The sequence below is a fragment of the Mustela nivalis genome, assembly GCF_964662115.1.
Source record: "Mustela nivalis genome assembly, chromosome: 2".
Lineage (NCBI taxonomy): Eukaryota > Metazoa > Chordata > Mammalia > Carnivora > Mustelidae > Mustela > Mustela nivalis.
This window is the reverse complement of record NC_139021.1, coordinates 173,424,910-173,444,371: the sequence shown is the minus strand read 5'-3', so window position 1 is coordinate 173,444,371 and position 19,462 is coordinate 173,424,910. Positions and strand designations below refer to the sequence as shown.

The following is a 19,462-nucleotide window of genomic DNA, read 5'->3' as shown; positions in this document are numbered from 1 at the left end:
CACTAGCTAAGGAACACATACGGCGTAATCGGCAGAGTCGGACCTTTTTGGTGGAGAATGTCATAGGAGAAATCTGGTCGGAGCTGGAGGAAGGTAGCGTCCTTGAATATCCTTTGCCCTTTGCTGGATTTGTTCTGTGTGCTGCCAGCAATAATGCATTCCTGTTGGTTCCTTTGGCACTTGGGGAAAATGTTTGGAAGCAGGTGGTTTTAAAGACCACCTGCCCAAGGAGAGCTCTTTTGGAGCTATAATTCTGCATGTTATAAAACCATACAGACTCTTTAGAAGCGAAGTGGGAATTGGAACTGTCCAGCTCCGGATTAAGTCTTGTGTTAAACAGGAGGTCATTTTATGGTGTTATAACCTTGGCAGGGAGTTGTGTGCTTGTACATGCCAGGGATGCAGCGGCATGTGGCAGGAAGGCTTCTGTCTTAAAGATCCCCTCATCCAGGTTCTTTATCGTCCCTGGTAACCGGCACTCCTGGGCAGACATCACTGCATTCTCTTCAGTCACACGCAACTTTGCTGTGCAGCTAATGTGCAAAGCCGTCGTGCTCCTGAGAAGTGTTGATGGGTGTTGGGCTGGGAATACCAAGATGGGGCTGACAAGCGGTCTGTGTAAAGGATGGCTGTCTTTGTCCCAGGCGACAAGTATGTGGTCGTGGACAGTGGCGGGGGCACCGTAGACCTGACCGTCCATCAGATACGGTTACCGGAGGGACACCTGAAAGAACTATATAAAGCAACAGGTGAGCCCCGGCATGGCTGATTTTCTCACCCCTGACAATTCTCTCATGTCAGATTTCTCTTGGTACTTCCTTCTCTTGGTTTGCTCCCGGCACGTGGGGTTCTAGGCCGAGAGGGTTCCTGTGTGGAACTGAGGAGCAAAACACAGTTAAATGTTCTCTAAAACACAAACCACCATAACTTGGGTTTTGGCATAAAATTCCTAGACACGGGAATTTTTTTTCTGAAAGTTCTGGAAGGATCTGATGGTCCCCTGATTGTCACCTGTGATTTCAAGCTATGATTAAGCTTTCTAGGGAGGTCGTGGGATACCTGATCTTGGATCAAAGTTGCCAAAGCAAGGCACAGGCTCTCTCCCTCAGTGGGGGGTGGGAGGATGAGTCATTAACAGATCCGGGGATCTAGGTGGGCCTACTGATTTTCAGGCCTTGTCTTAGATTTCTTTGGCGTTAATACTGTGATGCTCCTACTTAGTTATATGTATCCATTTTATTTAACATGAAGTAGTATTATGGGGCTCCCGACTGGCTCAGTCGGTAGAGCATGCGACTCTCCAGCTTGGGGTTCAACCCGTGTTGGGTATAGAGATGACTTAAAAATAAAATCTTTAAAAAATAAAATAAAATGTAATGGCTTTTGAACAGCTTGTTGACAGGTAATTCTGTAGGAAAAAGTTTCTCCACCTGGTAGGAAAAGAACCCAAGGGTTTTAAAGCAGAAGTAAAAATTCAGAGCTGCAGTCTGTTGGCGAACTGGGTCTACGTCGCAGTACTTGGAGTTTCCGAGAAGAACACAGGGTACGCAGTTGCCCAGAGTTTGGATTCAGTCTGGCAGTTTCTAACATGGGGGGCTCTCCTTTTGTTCCTGACCCAGGTGGACCCTATGGATCCTTAGGAGTAGATTATGAGTTTGAAAAACTTCTGTGTAAAATATTCGGAGAGGATTTTATCGAACAATTCAAAATCAAGCGTCCGGCGGCCTGGGTTGACCTAATGATTGCATTTGAGTCTCGTAAAAGGGCAGCTGCCCCAGACCGAACTAACCCACTGAACATCACCCTGCCCTTCTCCTTCATCGACTACTACAAGAAGTTCCGAGGGCACAGCGTGGAGCACGCCTTGAGGAAGAGCAAGTGAGTTGGACTCACCAATGGCTTAAGCCATTCTAGAGGGTGGGTGGTGTTGATGGGAGGGAAGAAGCGGGGTGGGGGGGTGTAGACTCTGCCTTCTAGTCCTAAGAGAAGCTGTTTGACCTAGGGCAAGTGATTCAGCTTCTCTGTTCTTAAGTTTTGCATCTGGAAAACGGAGATGATGGTTCCACTTACCTCGAAGGTTTGTCGTGAGGATGAAGTGAATTCATACCTTGGCACTTAGCACAATGCCTGGGACCTGGAGAGTACTGTGTGTGTGTGTCAGCTTTTATTAGGTACTAATAATTAAGTTTTGTGAAAGCAGGGAATTTTGTGGGTTCTGGTCCCTGCTGTATCCCCAGTATCTGCACCAGAATCTGGTACAGACATAGCAGGCTCTCCATAAATTTTTGTTGAACGAATCCCATGGGATTCCGGGTTTCCTGTTACTCTGAGTCCCTTGGCTGCAGGCAAGTGTTTGTCGTTCAGCTTGTTGCAAAAATGAACATTTGGAAGCTGTTTTAAAGCTGAATTACAAAGTTAATAGACAAAAATTGTAAGTTTCTCAAAGTCTTTTTAGAGTGAAAAATTTCAAACATTTCTTGTGCAAAATGAGCCTTCATGATTCAGCTTCAACAGCTGTCAGTTTCCAGCTAACCTAAATCCTTGTGTACACATTTTTTTTTAAAGATTTTATTTATTTATTTGACAGAGATCACAAGTAGGCAGAGAGGCAGGCAGAGAGAGAGAGAGAGAGGAGGAAGCAGGCTCTCCACGGAGCAGACAGCCCAATGCGGGGCTCGATCTCAGGACCCTGGGATCATGACCTGAGCTGAAGGCAGAGGCTTTAACCCACTGAGCCACCCAGGCGCCCCTTGTGTACGCATTTTAAAGCAAATCTGACCATCATCTAACCCATAAATATGTCGGAACGTATCTCTAAGGGAGGTAATGTTAAAATCATAGCCCTGACACTATTATCATGATCACACTTAAAACAAGCCATTCTTCTATATCCTCAAATACCCAGTTAACATTAAAATTTCTCCCATTGTCTTCTAATTTTCTTCAGTTTGCGTTAATATCCAAAAGATGGCTATACATAGCAATTCTCTGATATGCCCTTCACTCCCTTTAATATGGAGGTTCCCCCTCTTGTTTTTTCCTGATGGTTTATTAAGTGATAAAGCTGATTGTCCCATAGCGTTTCCTCCAGTCGGGGGTTTTTGCTCAGTGCACGTCCACATCACATGTTTGGCCTCCTGGTATTTTTTTTTTTAATTTTTTAAATTAATTAATTTATTTATTTATTACAAATTGGCAGGTTGAGCTGGAGATTTGGTCAGACTCAAGTTTGCTCAGTGGTTTTGCTTGCCCTGACTTTCACATAGGAAAGACAAGATATAGGCTTGGTTCTTTCCTTTCATTTATAAATTTTTTGTTAAAAAATACTGGGTTGATTTCCTACCATTCTCCTGAGTGACAAATGCATTTTCTTTTTTGTGTGGGGACACAAGCGGAGTAGCGTTAAGATTTCATGGATTTAGGCATAGTTGATGTATATGAAACTAGGGCAGTTTTATCCCGATGGATAGTCAGAATGCCCCATCTTGGCCAGTAGGAGCCCTTCAAGTTGGCTTCTGTGTCCCGTTGATTCAATGTGTTGGTCTTCTGGTCGGACTTCCAGTTAGAAAAGACGCTCCTGGCTCATCTTGTATATTCCGCATCCCAGACCGGCAATTGGCCATTTCTCTAAGAAGCCTGGGTTCTGTTTAAAAGAAACAAAGCTGATGTGATTTTAGGTCTTCTTGCCCTTGGAGCAGGGTCCTGGCCAGACTCATACTATGCTCATGTTCTCTCTGTCCACCAGCCACCCCCACAGAGGGGAATTCTCCAAGTTGAATCTCAAGTCTGCTCCCATAGTTCTGGGGCCTGTCAGCTCTCCTTCGGGGAAGACTGGCCACAACCAGCCACCGGCTCATTCTACACCATCCCACACTGTCCTACGGCTGAGGCCACAGGAAGGCTGCCTGGTCAGGGAGCCCGGCAGCGTCTCGACTGTGATTCTAGGAAGCAGCTGATGCATGCTTTGCTTTACGGACAGAGACCCCATTCTCTTGGCCTCTTTGAACTTGAGAAAGGGCTGGTATGTGCTGTAACAAACAGTCTCTGGCATTTCTTTAGTGCCAGAAAGTTTCCAAAGTGTTTTCACAGATGTGGCATTGAACTTCATCTTCACAACAACCCCTGTGAGGGGGGTAAGACAAGTTGTATTATCCTTGATTTCCAGACCAGAGACTAGGGCTCAGAGAAAAGGCAACCCAACTTGCCCCCAAAGTCCCATAACCTCTGGGTGGCGGAGGCCGTCCTGGAGCCCAGCGATCCTGACTCCCAGTCCAGTGCTCTTTCTGTTCCATGGCATTGCTTTGGATGTTCTGCGCCTTTGACGGAGAAGGGAGCATCCCGGTAGGCTTGGGCTCATCACTGTCATGGGACAGGTGCCTGCGGGGCTGAAGGGAATGGACCTGAGCCCCAGGCTCATGGTCTCATGCAGCACAGTGGACGCACCCCATGAGCCTTTAATGGACTCGAATCGGACTATTGCTCGATTAAAACGTGTTGTCATTCAAACGAGAAAGACCCCTTTCATTCTTTCCCTATCTTTTGCACTGGACTTTGGCTTCCACCACCCCAAGGGACATGGAAGAGGCTGAGTCTTAGCTTTTGCGCAACTAAGGGTCCAGGTTCTGGCAGTTGAGGATATTTCCGGGGACTTTGGAGCCTTTCTGCTCCCTCTAGTGTGACAGCTCTTCTGTGCACCTAGACTGGGTATCGTTCACGCACTCACTGCTTATTTCTGTCTGTGCCACACCCCCGCAGTGTGGATTTTGTGAAGTGGTCCTCACAAGGGATGCTGAGGATGAGTCCAGATGCCATGAACGCTCTTTTTAAGCCAACCATTGACAGCATCATTGAGCATCTCCGTAAGTATCAGCCAGTGCTCGGCCACTCAGTGGGGCAGACCCAGGAAGGGGGACAGACTTTTCTAGCATCACTATCTAGTGTGTGTGAAGTCAGGTTGGCAGGGGCTCTGGGACTGAGAGGCACAGGTTGGGGCCTGGGCAGGAGCAGACGGGGCCTGGGTATGTGTGTGGGAGCCTGGAGACAGGCTTTCCAAATGCTTCTCCGCAGGCACTATAAAGCAGCCCAGAGCCTGTCTTCACCTTGGCCTTGACTTTGACTTCAAAAGTCAGGGTGCTGGGAGCTCAGCAGCATTATTCTCCTGGAGTGACAGGGCTTAGGGAATGGATTGTCTTTGCTTGGTCGGGATGCCTTAGGATCTGTAATCTCTGCTGGGGAGGAGGACCAGTCATGTGGGCATGGAAAGGTCTCCCACAAGGGGGCAAACATTCTGGCCCTGTGGTCACTGTTCTACCTCCATGGCCCTCTCTTGGGGACACGCACTGGGGACCTTTTTAAATATCCCAGCCCCCCCCTCCACTTCCTACCCCACACCTACCAAATCAAACCCCTTTGAAAACCAAAGGATGGTTTTTAGAACACCCTTCCATGACTGCCTTCAGAGGACCCCAGGCAGGGAGAATGTTGGGAGTCTTCATCGATGCCTAAAAAACCATCACTATCTCGCCATAAAAATGAGTTTCTACTTATCAGCAGCTTTGGTCGTTATTCCTGAACGTCCTGGTGTGCAAACCCCAGACCAGCTCTACAAAGCTTCAGTCCCATCAGCTCAGCCATATCTGTCCCCCGGGGGGGGGGGGCCCAAGGGGTTGGTCTATTTCCGCCCCATTCTTGGGGCCACCAGTCCCCCTAGCCAGCTGGCTTTGGGTGCCAGAACGTTGTCCCTTCCTCTTCGTTCTCAGGGGACCTGTTTCAGAAGCCCGAGGTGTCCACGGTCAAGTTCCTCTTCCTGGTGGGAGGCTTTGCCGAGGCGCCCCTCCTGCAGCAGGCGGTGCAGGCCGCCTTCGGCGACAAGTGCCGCATCATCATCCCCCAGGACGTGGGCCTCACCATCCTCAAGGGCGCCGTCCTCTTCGGCCTGGACCCCGCCGTCATCAAGGTGCGCCGGTCGCCGCTCACCTACGGGGTGGGCGTGCTGAACCGCTACGTGGAGGGCAAGCACCCGCCCGAGAAGCTGCTGGTGAAGGATGGCACTCGCTGGTGCACCGACGTCTTCGATAAGTTCATCTCCGCCGACCAGTCGGTGGCCCTGGGGGAGCTGGTCAAGCGGAGCTACACCCCGGCCAAGCCCTCGCAGCTGGTCATCGTCATCAACATCTACAGCTCCGAGCACGACGACGTGAGCTTCATCACTGACCCGGGGGTGAAGAAGTGCGGCACCCTCCGCCTGGACCTCACGGGGACCAGCAGCGCCGCCGTGCCCGCCCGGAGGGAGATCCAGACCCTCATGCAGTTCGGGGACACAGAGATCAAGGCCACGGCCGTGGATATAGCCACCTCGAAGAGCGTCAAGGTTGGGATTGACTTCTTAAATTACTAACAGGTGCGCCCCACCCCGCCGCCTGCCCTCCCTGGGACTCCGCTCCCCTGCATCCGCTGACCTCAACCCTGACTGTTCTTTCTCTGTCCTTGACCCTCAGCATTGCCCACCTGAATTTCAGCAGGGAAGATGGGAACCACGAGGGCTAAAAAATGATTAGGGATTTTTGAGGGCACACTGGAGTCAGAAAAAGCTGTCGGAAATGGAGCTTGAGGTTTGGGAATAAGAATTCTGAGGATCCTGGGGGAGCAGCCGGTTTCCATAGGTGCCCAGTGGTGAAACAGCCGCCCGACGCAGGGGTGCAGCCCGTTTCTGTAGCAGTCACCCAGCTTGCTTTGAACGGATCTCTGTTAGGGTGGCCTCGTCTATTTGAGACTTTCTACGTGTTTTGGATGGCAGTCAGTATAAAATGCGGTTTATCTGCAGTTCATTTCTTTTTGTCCTCCCGTGATGGAAAGCGAGGACTCAGTGGGAGCTGGGAGCCTGCTTACCCGGCGGCAGAGGCCTGCCCACGCTGGGCACTATTTTAGATTCTCATAATTTCCATTCTGAATAGGTTCAGGGAGGAGTTAAATATCGCCTGAGCTCATCTACGAGGATTCGAGTGAGTGGGAGAGCTGACACGTTCCCTTTTCGGCAGGTGAACGCTTGCTTGGAGGGAAACGGAATTTAGGTGCTGCTGATTTATCCCAGATCATCTGCTGTGGCATCGTTCCCCGATGCTGGATCCTGATTTCTGAATCCATAAGTAATTCAAGTCATCCTGGGGAGGCTTCTCTGTGCGGAGGGGAGGTGAGGGGGGGTGGGGTAGGCGTGTAGTTTGCCTTGTTCCCATCCCCCGGCCCAGGAGTCTGGAACAGCCCCTCACCTTGACAAGGGTCCATGTTTTAAAATTAAGTCCCCCCTCACCCTCATCTCCCAAGGAGTTTTGGCCCCACAGTACCACATTTCAGAAAGAATACACTGGTGATACATGGGTAGAGAGTCTGTACTATGAAAGGTCTCTCTAAAATCTTCATTTTTTAAAGCTTAACTAAAAGGAATTCATAGTCTATACATGATGAATTCAGCCAGGTCTTTCCAAAGCTGATCTGTGGGCCCCCCTGGAGAGAACTGCCTGAGTGCCTCTTAAAAGCAGGTTTCTGGATCCTATTCCTTTTACAAATTGAAGTCAAGTCTTGGGGAGCTCAGGGTGGGGGACAGGATTTGTATGTTTAGTAGACACCACAGAGGACCGTGGGTCCATGGGAATCTGAGAACCCCTAACTTCAGGTTTTGTTGGAAGCTGAAGCGTACACCAGCGCCTGCAGTGTCCCCCCTTGGGGAGAGGATTTCCAAGTGAAGAGCCGGGGGGTCCGTGCCCTGCCCTGTCTGAGTGGGGTTGGGGCTCCACGTGGCTTGGGGGTGGTTCTGTTCACCCTCACGCCTGGGCCTGCGAAGGAGGAAGGTTGGAAGGGACCCTAAGAACGAGCTGGGGAACCAACTGGTGTGTCTGCTGGAGCTCACTCCGATTTGAAATCCCTGGAGGCATGCATAATGAAGGAACGGAGGATGCGCTAAGGCGCTGGCTTGGAAGGCAAGCTGGATTCGCAAATCCATTACCATGGCCGGGACGCAGATTCCAAATAGCATTTCCAGTTTCATTTGAACTTGTCTTTCCACACCACCTGCTGCAGAATTCCCTGCTAGAGTGTGAAACATGAACAGGCCGCTGACCTAGAGGATGCAAGACCCGTCCTTTCCCTCCGTAGCGGGATTGCACGTCTGGGCACACAGGTGTGTTTGCTGGGGCTCTCTTGCTGCCTGCTCTGCTTCAAAAGCTAAATGTTCTGGGTCTTTCTTTGGTGTTGCCAGCCATACTTTGGCAAATAAGACTTCTCAAGTTAGTTATAATATAATTTTATGTACATATGATATTAGAATATTGTACAGAATCTTTATTTCTACAATGTGCTTTTCTTGTTAAAAAAAAAAAAAGGGAGAAATGCTCTTTGAATTTTGTTGATGACATTGCTGCCTTTCTTTTCCCATGGCTTCATTTTTTTAATTGCACTTACTTACCGATTTGCACCTGATACTAAGCTTATGGACTATGTATGCGGGACCGAGCCAGAGTCAGAGGTGCCGAGGCTCCGAATACTCTGGAAAAAGAAAAGGGGGACACCAGCGGGATCCACAGCTTCGTCAGACCTTGCTTCCCTCACATCCTTCCCAAAGGCTCACAGTTTATATTGAAAGGAGCATAATCATGTATTGATTTTCCCCTCCAGTCTTTGAAAGCCGAGCATGCTGGTTCTAGGCGCCACGTGACTGTGCAGGACAATATATGAAAACTCTGTGCATCCCTGCAGGGGGGTCGACTTCTTCTCATGGGGCAGAGCAGTTGCTCTGACGGTCCGGCGTGGTCTCCATGTGCAGGGCTGTCAGTCCAGCAGGGTTGGAGGACGGGATTGAGTGGTGCACAAATCCAGACGTTCCACTCAATTAAGTGTATGTATGAGTAATTTAGTGAAGTCTTTTTTTTTTTTTTTTTTTTTTTTTGGCTAATGTAAGACCTTTCCCACCTTGCACTGAGGATATCTCTTTGTCTGATTTCTCTTTAGCGAGTTGGTTGAATTCTGCACGTGGCAAGCAGGTGTTGGAGGGGGTGATAACTTCACTGGACTTTGTTCTGGCCCCAGAAATGCAGCCCCGATAGTCAGTCTTCTTAAAGGGACTCCCGAAATCCATCCCTCCTCTCCTTCCTGCCCACGGAAATATTCTAGAATGAGAACACTGGATAAATACACGCGGACACATTTTCTGATCTTAGAAAGTTCCTAAAAGGCCTGTTGTCTTGACCATTTCTCAGCCGTCCTTGACATATTATCTGAGGTTCGTGTTTTCGCAGCAGAACTTTGGAAGGATTGCTTTTCTAAATGCCCTCTGTACACAGGCAGTAGTAAATGCTGAATGCCAGACAAGTCACAGACAAGACAGGGAAGAGAAGGAGACACACAGGCACTCGCCCAGAGTCGGAGATTGAGTCCAGATTGAGTCTGGACTAAGCTTGAGTCCAGATTGCAGAGCCTGCCCGCCCCCTAGGATGTTATTTAGATCAAGTTTAGCTTTTAGAGTCTAGGTCTGGTTAATTGCCAGGGTGGCAAAGAGTCGCATGCGCCCATATAAACAGGAGTCCAAGTGCACTATTAGTCGAAGATCGAATTTCACATTGTAGAGTTGAAGTAGCTGTAAGCTGCGTATTTATGCTGAGAAATGACTAAGTGGATGACTCGTATAAAAGTTGTCCGCTATGTCACACCTCTCATCTGCTTGGAACATGGAACTTTATTCTAAAATATCAGCCATTGGGGTCTTGTTCGCTGCAAGATGAATTCACCCTCCACGGAACTTTGCAGCTGTTCATGACGTGACGAGATTGTACTGCAAGCTCTGTCTTCACAGATGTCTAATAAAGCAAAACTCTGGATCTCGTGTGGCCCCCAATTTTTTTTTTCTGCATATGAATTCGTGAATGGAATCATGGATGTATCATCTCTGACTTCCCCCTCCTCCCCGTCTCACTCCGATGGAGACTGATTTTCAGGTCTTTTCTTAAATGTTGCAAGCTTTTAAAATTAACTTTCATTCGAACAAGACTGGGTCCTTTGCTGGGAACCAAGGCTTCATCCATGTTCATGAGCCCCTTTTCCCTCCAAGCTACAGAAAGTGGGCTAGGCAGACAGAAGGCAGAGGAGCTGGGGCAGCGGCTGACCAAGGGTACCACACCCAAATGCAGATGGTTGAAAACAAAGCAGATGGGGCTTAGCCCTCCCATCCTGGCAGGCACGCCAGATGGGCTGTCAACTAGAGCCTTGAGTTGACTCCAGGCTCTGTGTCTGGGTCATCCTCCAGAGCTGGCTTTAGTAGCTTCCGGAGAGTCTGTGGTGGAGTCCTGAGGACACCCACGGGGGTTCAAATGGTTCCTTCCTAAGTGGGCAGCTCCCCCAGCCTTCATCTGAGGTTCAACTCCCAGGAAGTAGGTGTGGGGCATGGTGGGGGCGGGGAGGCAGGGAAACAAACAGATCCCTTGGAAGGTAGTGCTCTTGGGCGATCAGGGGTCAGTTGTAAGCACAGGGCCCCCCTGGTACTAGCTGTCTGGAAAGGCCCTCATTCTCGCTGTCTGGGTCGCAGGTGGGCATCCTGGCTTCAATCCAGTGAGATGAAAGCTCAGGCCCCTTTTAGCTCCCCCAAAATGCGGATGATCAGAAAGCAGGATGGCTCCACTTCCCTGGCGCCGCCCTCTTCATTTTGGTGCTTTGCCCCTTTTCTGTCCCACTCCCTGTTCCTCCTCTCTGAAGACGGAGGACTAGGGGGAGGAGTGTGATGGGAAGTCCCCACCCACACAGGCCTCTCCTTCCCTCCCAGGCTGCTTGCTGCCCCCTTACAACCCCTCTCTGCCGCTCTGACTCCGGAGAGGAAGGCGGGGTGCCAACCCTCTTACCTCCCGCCCCGCCCCAGGCCGCGCCAGTGCTGGTCAACAGCAGAAAAGGCAGCTGTGACCTAGATCCTCACGTAGCTCTCCCTCCAGTTCCAAAACCCAGAGGGGCCCAGCGCGGGGAGACCAGGTACCAAGAATCAGATAGGAGAACAACTTCAGAGGCCAAGTAGCTGTTGGGAAACCCCTGAACTTCACGCCCGGGGGCTGACGCTGAGCGGGGAGCGCGGCGGAGTCGGGGGCGGGGGCGGGGGCGGCAAGGACCCCCCATCCACTCGGGTTGACCCAAGCCCCAGGCCGGCGGGGGGAGGGGGGCTCGCGTCCTGTTTGGGCGGGCTCGCGAGGGGGAGGGGTAGCAGGGAGGGTCCGGCCCCTCCTTTCCCCTTCCTCCCCCTCCCCGGGGGTGGGGTGGGGCTGGTGAGCGCACAAAGGCCAGGAGCGCTGGCGGACAGGGTCGGCCTGGAGGGCAGGAGGCCTGGCTGGCAGCGATCCGGGCTGGTCCAGGTGAGGACGCGGGACTGCGGCTGCCCCGGGACAGGAGGCAGGAGGGGGCCGGGAGCTGTGACGGAGCTTACCGACCCCTCAGGGCCCCCACCCCCAGCACACATCCTGTCCACGCTCTTCCTCTCCGATTCCACCTCCTCCAGGCAGCTGCCGGGGCTGCTACACACGCTCACCGGACCCCGCCCCCTCGCCAGGGCCACGCCTTCGGGTAACATAGCCCTGCTCTCAGAATGTGGATGTCCTGCGTCCGTTCATAGGTCCTTGGATGGGAGAGCCCTCGAATAAGTTCCTTAGCCTCCCGGTGCCTTTCCCCCTCATCTGTAAGTGGGAGACAGAAACGGGAACTAATCCTAGGGCAGCGAGGGTTTTACAGGAGTGCAGGCCCCTGTCAGCGGTGTCCTAGCAAGTGTCCTGTAAGTGAGCGTGTTTAAAATTCCCACCACTGCTGACTAAACACGGACCGTCGCCCTCCGCTCCACCCCGAGACCACCCATCCTGGCCTCGAAGACCCCACTTCGGAGAGGTGAATCGGCTGGGAGACCTGGCACTGGACAGCATCAGCGGAAGCCCAGGGGCAGGACCTGGCCCTTTGCTGGGACCAGAAGCCATCCCGGAACGGGGAGGGGGTCTGGCTGGGGTAGCAGTAGCCGCATAAACCGATGCCAGGTGGTCAGCCCCCGCCACCCTCTGCTCACCCATCTTGGACTCCATGCCAGCTCTTAGGGACCTCTGAGCCCTTCCAGCCAGAGCTTATTCTAATTCTTCCTTGTGGGGCTGCCCAGTGTCCTGTAGGATGTTTAACAGCATCCTTGGCCTCTTAAGTCACTAGGTACTAGTAGCGCCCCATCCCCCAATTGTAATAGCCCAAAATGTCTCTGGACACTGCCCACTGTCCTGAGGAGGGGCGGGTGGCGGGGAGGGGCAGCAGACATCCCCATTGCTTGTGACCTTTTCCCCCTGGAGGGAGAAAGGCTCTGGGAGTGGGAGTTCTTCATCTCTTCCCTCTTCTGGGGTTCAGGGGTTCACAGGGGGGCTTCTGGGTCCCGCTCATCTATATGTTCCTAACTGCATCGCCATTGTTGGCCACAGTGTGTGTATGGTTCACCATGGCTGGCCGGCCGGCTGGCTGGCGGGTTGCTGGATGGAGGAGGTCCCAGGAAGGGAGACGCTCGCGGATGGCGATCAGACCATATGTATGTAAACTCATGTAATAGGGGAACACCTGTTGTTTTCATAACTGACACCAACTACGCCTGCCGGTTCTGCGTTATGACGGCGGCACTGCCTCTCTGTCCCAGCACCCCCGGGCAGGGTCATTCTGCTCCCAAGGGCTCCGGCCACACACACAGTGAGTTCCGAGGCAAGGACCCTGGATGAGATCATCTCATTCCCTCTTCCCTTCATTAACAGCGAGCGGGATCATGGAGTCTTCCAGGACCTTCATGAGACATCTGCCAATCACACCAGGCTACAGTGGTAAGTAGAGATGTGCCCTGTGGATGCGCCTGGCAGGGGAACCACGGTCCTGCTTGCCGTCCCTGCCCTGGTCCACTGTCTGTGTCCTTCTGACTGGCTGGGCCAGTACGGGCGTGCCCTTTAGCTTTTTAAGATACTTGTTGAAAACCTCCCTTACTGAAGATGGCTGATAACTGAGTTCAAATTAATGGAGAGATCGAACTCAGGCCAGGTCTGGCAGGATGTGGCTGGGCCTGTGGGAAGCACTTTATGGGTATCATTGCCTTTGGGCCAAGATAAGGGATAGATGCAATGGATAAGGTCCTTTTTCCCAAGGGAGCTTTCTCAAGTTTTGCACTAGGACTGTTCTTAGGGTCCCATTCCTTCCTGGGTCCCCTAGAGGGAGAATGATCCAAATGATTTGTCTGGAATGGCTCTGGTTCTAGCACTGAAAGTCCTCAGTCCCAGGAAACCCCGAAGTCCTTGGCAAACAGGGATAGTCGGTCACTACCTACAGGTTCTTGTCCTCAGGCTTCTGGGTTACTGAGAACTTACTTTCTGCAGTGAGTAAAAATGTCTATTAAATGCGTGTATTGGTTTCTTAGGCCTGCCGTTTAATACAAAAGATGGTTATCCTCCCCCAGGGCTGGAGGCAAGCAGTCTGAAATCAGGTGTCGCTAGGGCCATGCTCTCTCCGAAGGCTCTAGAGGAGGGTCCTTCCTTGTCTCTTCCAGTTTCTCATGGCCTTGACTGTTCGGTGACTTACGGCAGCATGGCCCCAATCTCTGCCCCCGCCACCCCCTGGTCTTCCCACGGCTCTTCTCGCGCCTTCTGCCCTGCACCTCAGTGTCTCTTCCTCAGATCCCCCTCTCTCTTCTCTTATAACAGAGTATTTTCAACAAGTGTCCTAAAAAACACAAGTGCCTGTCCTGGCCCAGCCAGCTGGCCACACTAGACAGGGGACCGAGACAGAGACAGCTGGATTTAGGGCCCTTCCCCAGACAAGGATAATCTCATTCCCAAATCCTTAAAGACCCTATTTCCAGATAAGGTCACCTTCATGGGACCCATCGGTTAGGACTGGGACATATCTATTCAGGAGACACCATTTCAACCCTCTACACAGGGTAACGATAGGTCTCTCCTAAGATTGTCCCGGCCCTTAGTAAGATTCTGGGAAGGTAGTTTGAATTCCTCTGTGTGTACATAGATACAATTACATAAAATCTATCCAGTCACCAGGACCCCTCGGTTCCTACGATCCCCCCCCAACAACACTAGGGTATCTTTTAACTGCCCCAGGGTTGAGGAGCCTCTCTGGTGGGTGGAGGGCTTTGGAACAGCCTCATAATCAGATTTTTCTAGAAGTGGCTTCTCGCAGGATGTGGGAGGCAGGGTTGCTACTCTTGACTCTGAAATCAAGTTTTCTTGCGGGACGCGGGCGACATGTGGGGCTTCAGTAACGAGTGAGAGGTATTTATTTATTTTTGTTTACCCATCGAAAACCAAGTTCTTAACCAGTTTTTCTTCCTTTTGTGCTTTCAAAAACTAGTTTTATTGTGACAATGGTGTAGGTCCTGGGATTCAGCCTCCAGTTTAAATAAATACTTGTGTTTTACCCCATACTAATTGTAGTGATTATATGTTATTTTGTGGGAAGTGGTAAAAAATTGTTCTAGGGGGTGGGCCCCACAGATAATGAATTTACCTTTTTTTTTGTGTAATAGGCCTCAGCTTTTAATAAGCCCCGCAATCTCCTGATGGTCCGACAAAAAAGGAAAAAGGGTCCCAAATTGCATTTGGGAAGTGTCAAGGAAAATAAGCTTTCTCTCTAAAAAAGATGAATAATTTCAATTACTCCTCAGACTATCATTTTGGCCCATTAAATGCTTTCCCCATTTGTGGTTCAGACTGACATCAGGGACTTTGCTATCAAAGAATATTACTGTCATCGTCTTTGTTGAAATGGGCCTTCCCTCCCCAGCTCCAAGGTCATTTTTTGTGTGTGTGTGGCCTTGGGAGGGCCCAGTGCGGTGCAGACAGCAGCGCTGCTTGTATTAATGGCCTTTGGGGAAAGGCAGTGCTGTCCTGCCGGGGAGGAAATGCCACAGAGCGGGCTGGGACTCTGGGGAGCATCTGTAGGTTCCGACGGCCTTGCTGAAGGCTCCCATTCGTTGGCTCTTGCAGGCTTCGTGCCCTACCTCTGCTGCCAGCAGGCCACCAGCAAGGACAGCATGGCCCACTGTCTGAAGATCTTCCAGGAGATCACACAGCGCTATAAAAACCAGATGGAGGAATTTCACTGCTCGGTAGCCACTGCCCGGAGGCTGAAGCCCGTCTGCTCCGAGGAGACCGTCCTGCGGGCGCTGCACCAGTATTACCGGCAATATCACCCCCTGAGTCTGGGTACCAGCCCCCCAGAAACCAGTCCCCTTCTGCTGGGGCCCAAGTGCAGGGCCCAGCAGGCCCACTGGGCTGGCCCAGGGAACAGGGAGTCCAACCCACTTTCAAATCCCCAGGCGGTGTGGTGCAAGACAGAAAGGCTTGGTTTCATCCAGTGAGAAAGAAACATCTCTTGGGGGAGAGAGCGACCCAGTCCTGGTCAGACCATAGGGTGCTGTGAATGGAGACCCCCTTCCCCCTGCATGTGGCCACGATCGCTCAGACTGCACCTGCTGTCTCAGGATGGACGCTCTGGGGTTGCTTTCCCTGTGCTGGGCACCATTATTTCAAGAGGTCAAACATGATTATTCCCATTTTAGAGATGGGGAAAGTGAGGCTGCGGAGGTAATGGCCCTTGTCTGAGTGAGGTCAGTCCTCAGCTGGAATCCAGCTGTGGCAGGCACTGGAGAACAACCATGATAACAATGACAAAACCAACTTCTGACGTGATTCTATAAGGCTAATCACGATGATTTGTCCTGGACCGTTCTTAAGGTCTAAAGGCCTATAAGAAAAGTAATGGACTCCAGAACTGTCTTTATTATTAGGACTATAGTTGTGGGACGGCTAACCACACATTTGTTGTGCTTGAAAGTTTTCCGAATCATAACAAAGAACATCTGCCCAAGAGTTTGAGATTTCGCCAGCTCTGGAACTGTTTGCTGTGTGAACTATGGCACATGGCCTCCCCTCTCTGGGCTGTAGTTCGTTCCTCCAGCACAGGGAAGGATGGATTAGATGCTTCCCATAGTGCCTTCTGGCTCTGATTCTGGGACTCAGTGGCCTAATTCTATTCTGACCACACCTGGAGGAGGCAGGCAGACAGGAATCTTTGATCTCACCAGTGGGAATTGGGCCAGGTCAGCCAGCCAGAATCGTTCATGACCTGAAGGCAGATTCCTGGTGCTGAGCCTGATGTACTTTCTTCTGACCTGGATGCTTCTCCTGCTTCTTTTCTGTAAACTATCCAAGAGGCAATGTGTGAAGCTTTTTTATTAATCTGAATGAGGAGCAGGATCTGTTGAAGACAAAGAACCCGAGACTCAGGTGCAGGTTTGAAGCTTGGTCCTACCACCTCCTTACCGGGTGACCATGACCAAGACTCTTTTAACCTCTGCAAGGCCTCCGTGTCCTGTTCGTAAGGTGGAGTCAATATGTGAGAGAAGGAACTCCGAGGGTATTCGGAAAGCTCCTATCCAGGTCCCTGGCTCACAGAATCAACTGACCAGGGGTAGCCGCTCTGAAGGCCTCTAGAGGCCTAGGGGCTCACCAGGGTAACTGTAAGGGTGCAGGCTACCTGGGGAGCAGCCACTGGGTGGCTTCTCAAAGCCTTCAGGAAGCATGCTATCTTTTTACAGAATGCAAAAACATCAAGAAACCCCTCTACGAGCCCCCGATCCCGGGCTGGGCTGGCTACCTCCCGAGAGCCAGGGTCACCGAATTAGGCTGCGCCACGCGGTACACTGTCATGGCCAGAAACTGCTACAGGGACTTCCTGGGCATCATGGAGCAGGCCAGGAGGGCACACCTGAAGCCATTTCAGGAGTGAGTCCGGCGTGGGGCTGGCGTGGGGCACAGCCACAGGTGACGAGAACCAGGACCAGGGCTGGGGCTGGGCTGGGGGGGCATTTGTAGGGGCCCCACCCCAGTTCTACGGCTGCTTTTCTGTTTGGCTTGTTGTACAGAAGGGGCCTTGTTGGTAATAGCAAGGCCTTCACGGGAAGCAGCGACCCTCCACCCCACCCCCCACCCCGACCTGGCATTCTCCAGAAGCCTGCTTGCGGTCTCTGCTGGTTGCAGGGAGAGACCAAAAGTAAAAACCCACCGGGCCACCTGTCCTGGCAACAACCTAAGTCCTGAGGAGGGGCATGGTAGGGCCCTGCAGAGGGGGGCTGTTTGGCCTCAGTTTTCCCTCCTGCGAAATGGAGATATGAAAATCCTTTAAGTTTAGGATAAATCCCCATCAGGATTAGAAAGTAAGCTGCTGTGCTCACACAGGACAGACTGTATTTCTTTTCTTTATTATTCAAAAGAGGAGTAAGTCTATGACTTTTGTCCTTTAGAATGTATGGCAAGGGGTCCACCCAACCTCCTTCCGCCCCTTCTCCAAAAGTTTTGCAGCATGAAGGATCGCTGCTACCCAATTGTCTGGATTTTTCTGTCGCAGGTAAGGGAGCGCTCTTTCTTTCTTTCCTGCTACTTTTATAAAGGGGATGAGATGTTTGCAGTAGCCTCCCTGCTTAGCGGTGCTGTCGGCCTGCAACTCGTCAGGATGGTTTCTCTTCCAGGTGGCAGCTGTCTTGCCCACGGGAGACCCCTGACCGAGGAACCCAGACCTCCAGTGACATGTGGCTGTGCCCAAGGGACAAATATGTCGTGCAGCGGGAAGATTTACCTCGAGCCACTGTTCTCAGCAAAGTATGCGGAAAGCTGAGGCAGACAGCCTGCCGAGGAGAGGGGAGCTTAGCAGGGGACTCAGAAACTCATCACTCTTGCGTGAGAACCAGCCCCTCCCCCACACCCAACAGGCCCTAGGAAAATTTCAAAACCTAAGAATCCTTTCAGCTGCCACCAGCTCGCTATCTGTTTGGCAACAGCATGTCATTAATGATAAAGACCTTTCACTGCGGTGTGGGAATAAAGAAACTACTTCTCGGCATGCTGAAGGTTTCTGTGGGGACTGGGGGTTCCTAGGTTGTGTTGACCTTGAGAAGAGCCGGGGTGAGATTCATCTCTTCCTTACCTTGAGGTAACATTGTGCACCTGGATCAGGCTCTTATGGAAGCCCTGGCCCAGCCCACTAACCAACCAGCGGTTCCTGTCAGCCATCTTGGGTCCTGACCTGGTGGCCCGACGGTATGCCTACCCAACCCTGGTGTTTCAGAATCCCACTCCTCAGGAGACCCCGACTGGCGGACACAAGATGTATTTGTTTCACAGCGCTGCTGTAACGGTACCTCACACTGGATGCCAATAAGACAACAGAAGTGTATTACCTCATGGTACTGGAAGCCAGAAATCCAAATTCAAGGTGTTAATATGGAAACCTCAAGGGAGACTCCTTCCTTACCTCTTTCTTTCCACCCCCTGGTGGTTTGCTGGAAATCCTCGGCCTTCCTCGGTACATAACTACAATCTCTATCTTTATGGTCCTGTGACGTCCCCTCTGTGTCTGGGTCTTCACATGGCGGTCGTCTTATAAGGATGCCAGTCACCCAGGATTAGGGCCCATCCTTTTCCAGGATGAGCGTGTCTAAGCTTAGCTCATTATACCTGCAATGAGCCCCTTTCCAAAGAAGTCCTAGGCTGAGGCATCCAGCAGCCCTCAGAAGATGTCAGATGCAGCTCGTGGAGCAGCGAGACCATCGCAGACGTCCAAAGGCTCAGTAACGGGCAGAGCCAAAACAGTACAGCACTCGGCTCCTGGGAGACCTGCCCAGGGCAGAGAAATCAGATGCCAAATCTTTAACTCTAATGAGTACAAAGGACTCTGGTGAGAAAAAAGTCACCTCTCAGCTGTTTTTTACAAACCTCCCAAGTGTGATTTAGTATTCCCTTCACTTAACGCAACAAACCACAGGCATCCCGTCCCGTTGGCCTGATAGAAGCCACAGATCCGTCCGTATCATGACTTTTTGCTGCGTGCAGTGTCACAAAATGTTAGTGTTGATCGTACTGTATAATGATGTAGTTATTAGAGCGACTGTATCGACACTCTAACATACGGCTATTCAGTCTGTGCCTAAAGAAGCAAATGGTTGGGGGGTACCTGGGTGGCTCAGTGGGTTAAGCCTCTGCCTTAGGTCGTGATCTCAGGGTCCTGGGATTGAGCCCCGCATTGGGCTCTCTGCTCAGCCGGGAGCCTGCTTCCCTTCTTCTTTGTCTACTTGTGATCTCTGTCAAATAAATAAATAAAATCTTAAAAAAAAAAAAAGATGCACGTGGTTGGTTCACAGAATTGTCCTATTACTTGGATCCTATTTCAATGTAATCAGTTTCCCTTGTAGTGTCAAGTATTTTGCTTCCTGCATTTAAACACGTTTATTGTGAGCAGAGGCCTGCATAGTTCACCCGCCAGCCAGAGGAGCCTGGCCCAGACATGATTTCTCATCCAGAAAAACAGCCAAAGATGGATGTCCAGGGTGATTGTCGTACAAAACAAAGCAGCAGCCCAAACCCCACAGGAT

General features: G+C 51.4%; 2 protein-coding genes across 7 annotated transcripts in view; both read left to right on the top strand.

Moving 5' to 3' along the window:
- The window catches only part of HSPA12A (heat shock protein family A (Hsp70) member 12A), a 155,504-nt gene extending 145,638 nt beyond the window's left edge, over positions 1 to 9,866 (top strand). For 2 of the 3 annotated variants that reach the window (XM_082719026.1, XM_082719028.1), the window contains 5 exons: positions 7 to 93; positions 645 to 749; positions 1,620 to 1,878; positions 4,756 to 4,859; positions 5,760 to 9,866. In XM_082719026.1, coding sequence (XP_082575152.1) covers positions 7 to 93; positions 645 to 749; positions 1,620 to 1,878; positions 4,756 to 4,859; positions 5,760 to 6,397 — 1,193 coding nt within the window. In that variant the 3' untranslated portion in view covers positions 6,398 to 9,866. The remainder of the gene's footprint in view (positions 1 to 6; positions 94 to 644; positions 750 to 1,619; positions 1,879 to 4,755; positions 4,860 to 5,759) is intronic. The other variant, XM_082719027.1, reaches the window with a different exon arrangement.
- Positions 9,867 to 10,844: 978 nt separating this feature from the next.
- Positions 10,845 to 18,889, top strand: SPMIP5 (sperm microtubule inner protein 5; the record flags this gene model as incomplete). 4 transcript variants are annotated; one of them, XM_082719087.1, is made up of 6 exons in its annotated part: positions 10,845 to 11,004; positions 12,789 to 12,854; positions 15,021 to 15,239; positions 16,634 to 16,820; positions 17,339 to 17,442; positions 17,564 to 18,889. In XM_082719087.1, exons 2-6 carry the CDS (start codon positions 12,800 to 12,802, stop codon positions 17,707 to 17,709), a joined length of 711 nt encoding a protein of 236 aa, XP_082575213.1. In that variant the 5' UTR covers positions 10,845 to 11,004; positions 12,789 to 12,799. The 4 variants fall into 4 exon arrangements, with proteins under 4 accessions (XP_082575213.1, XP_082575211.1, XP_082575214.1 ...); XM_082719085.1 differs by lacking the exon at positions 10,845 to 11,004 and adding an exon at positions 11,314 to 11,378; XM_082719086.1 differs by lacking the exon at positions 10,845 to 11,004 and adding an exon at positions 11,389 to 11,586.
- Between the last annotated feature and the right edge of the window lie 573 nt (positions 18,890 to 19,462).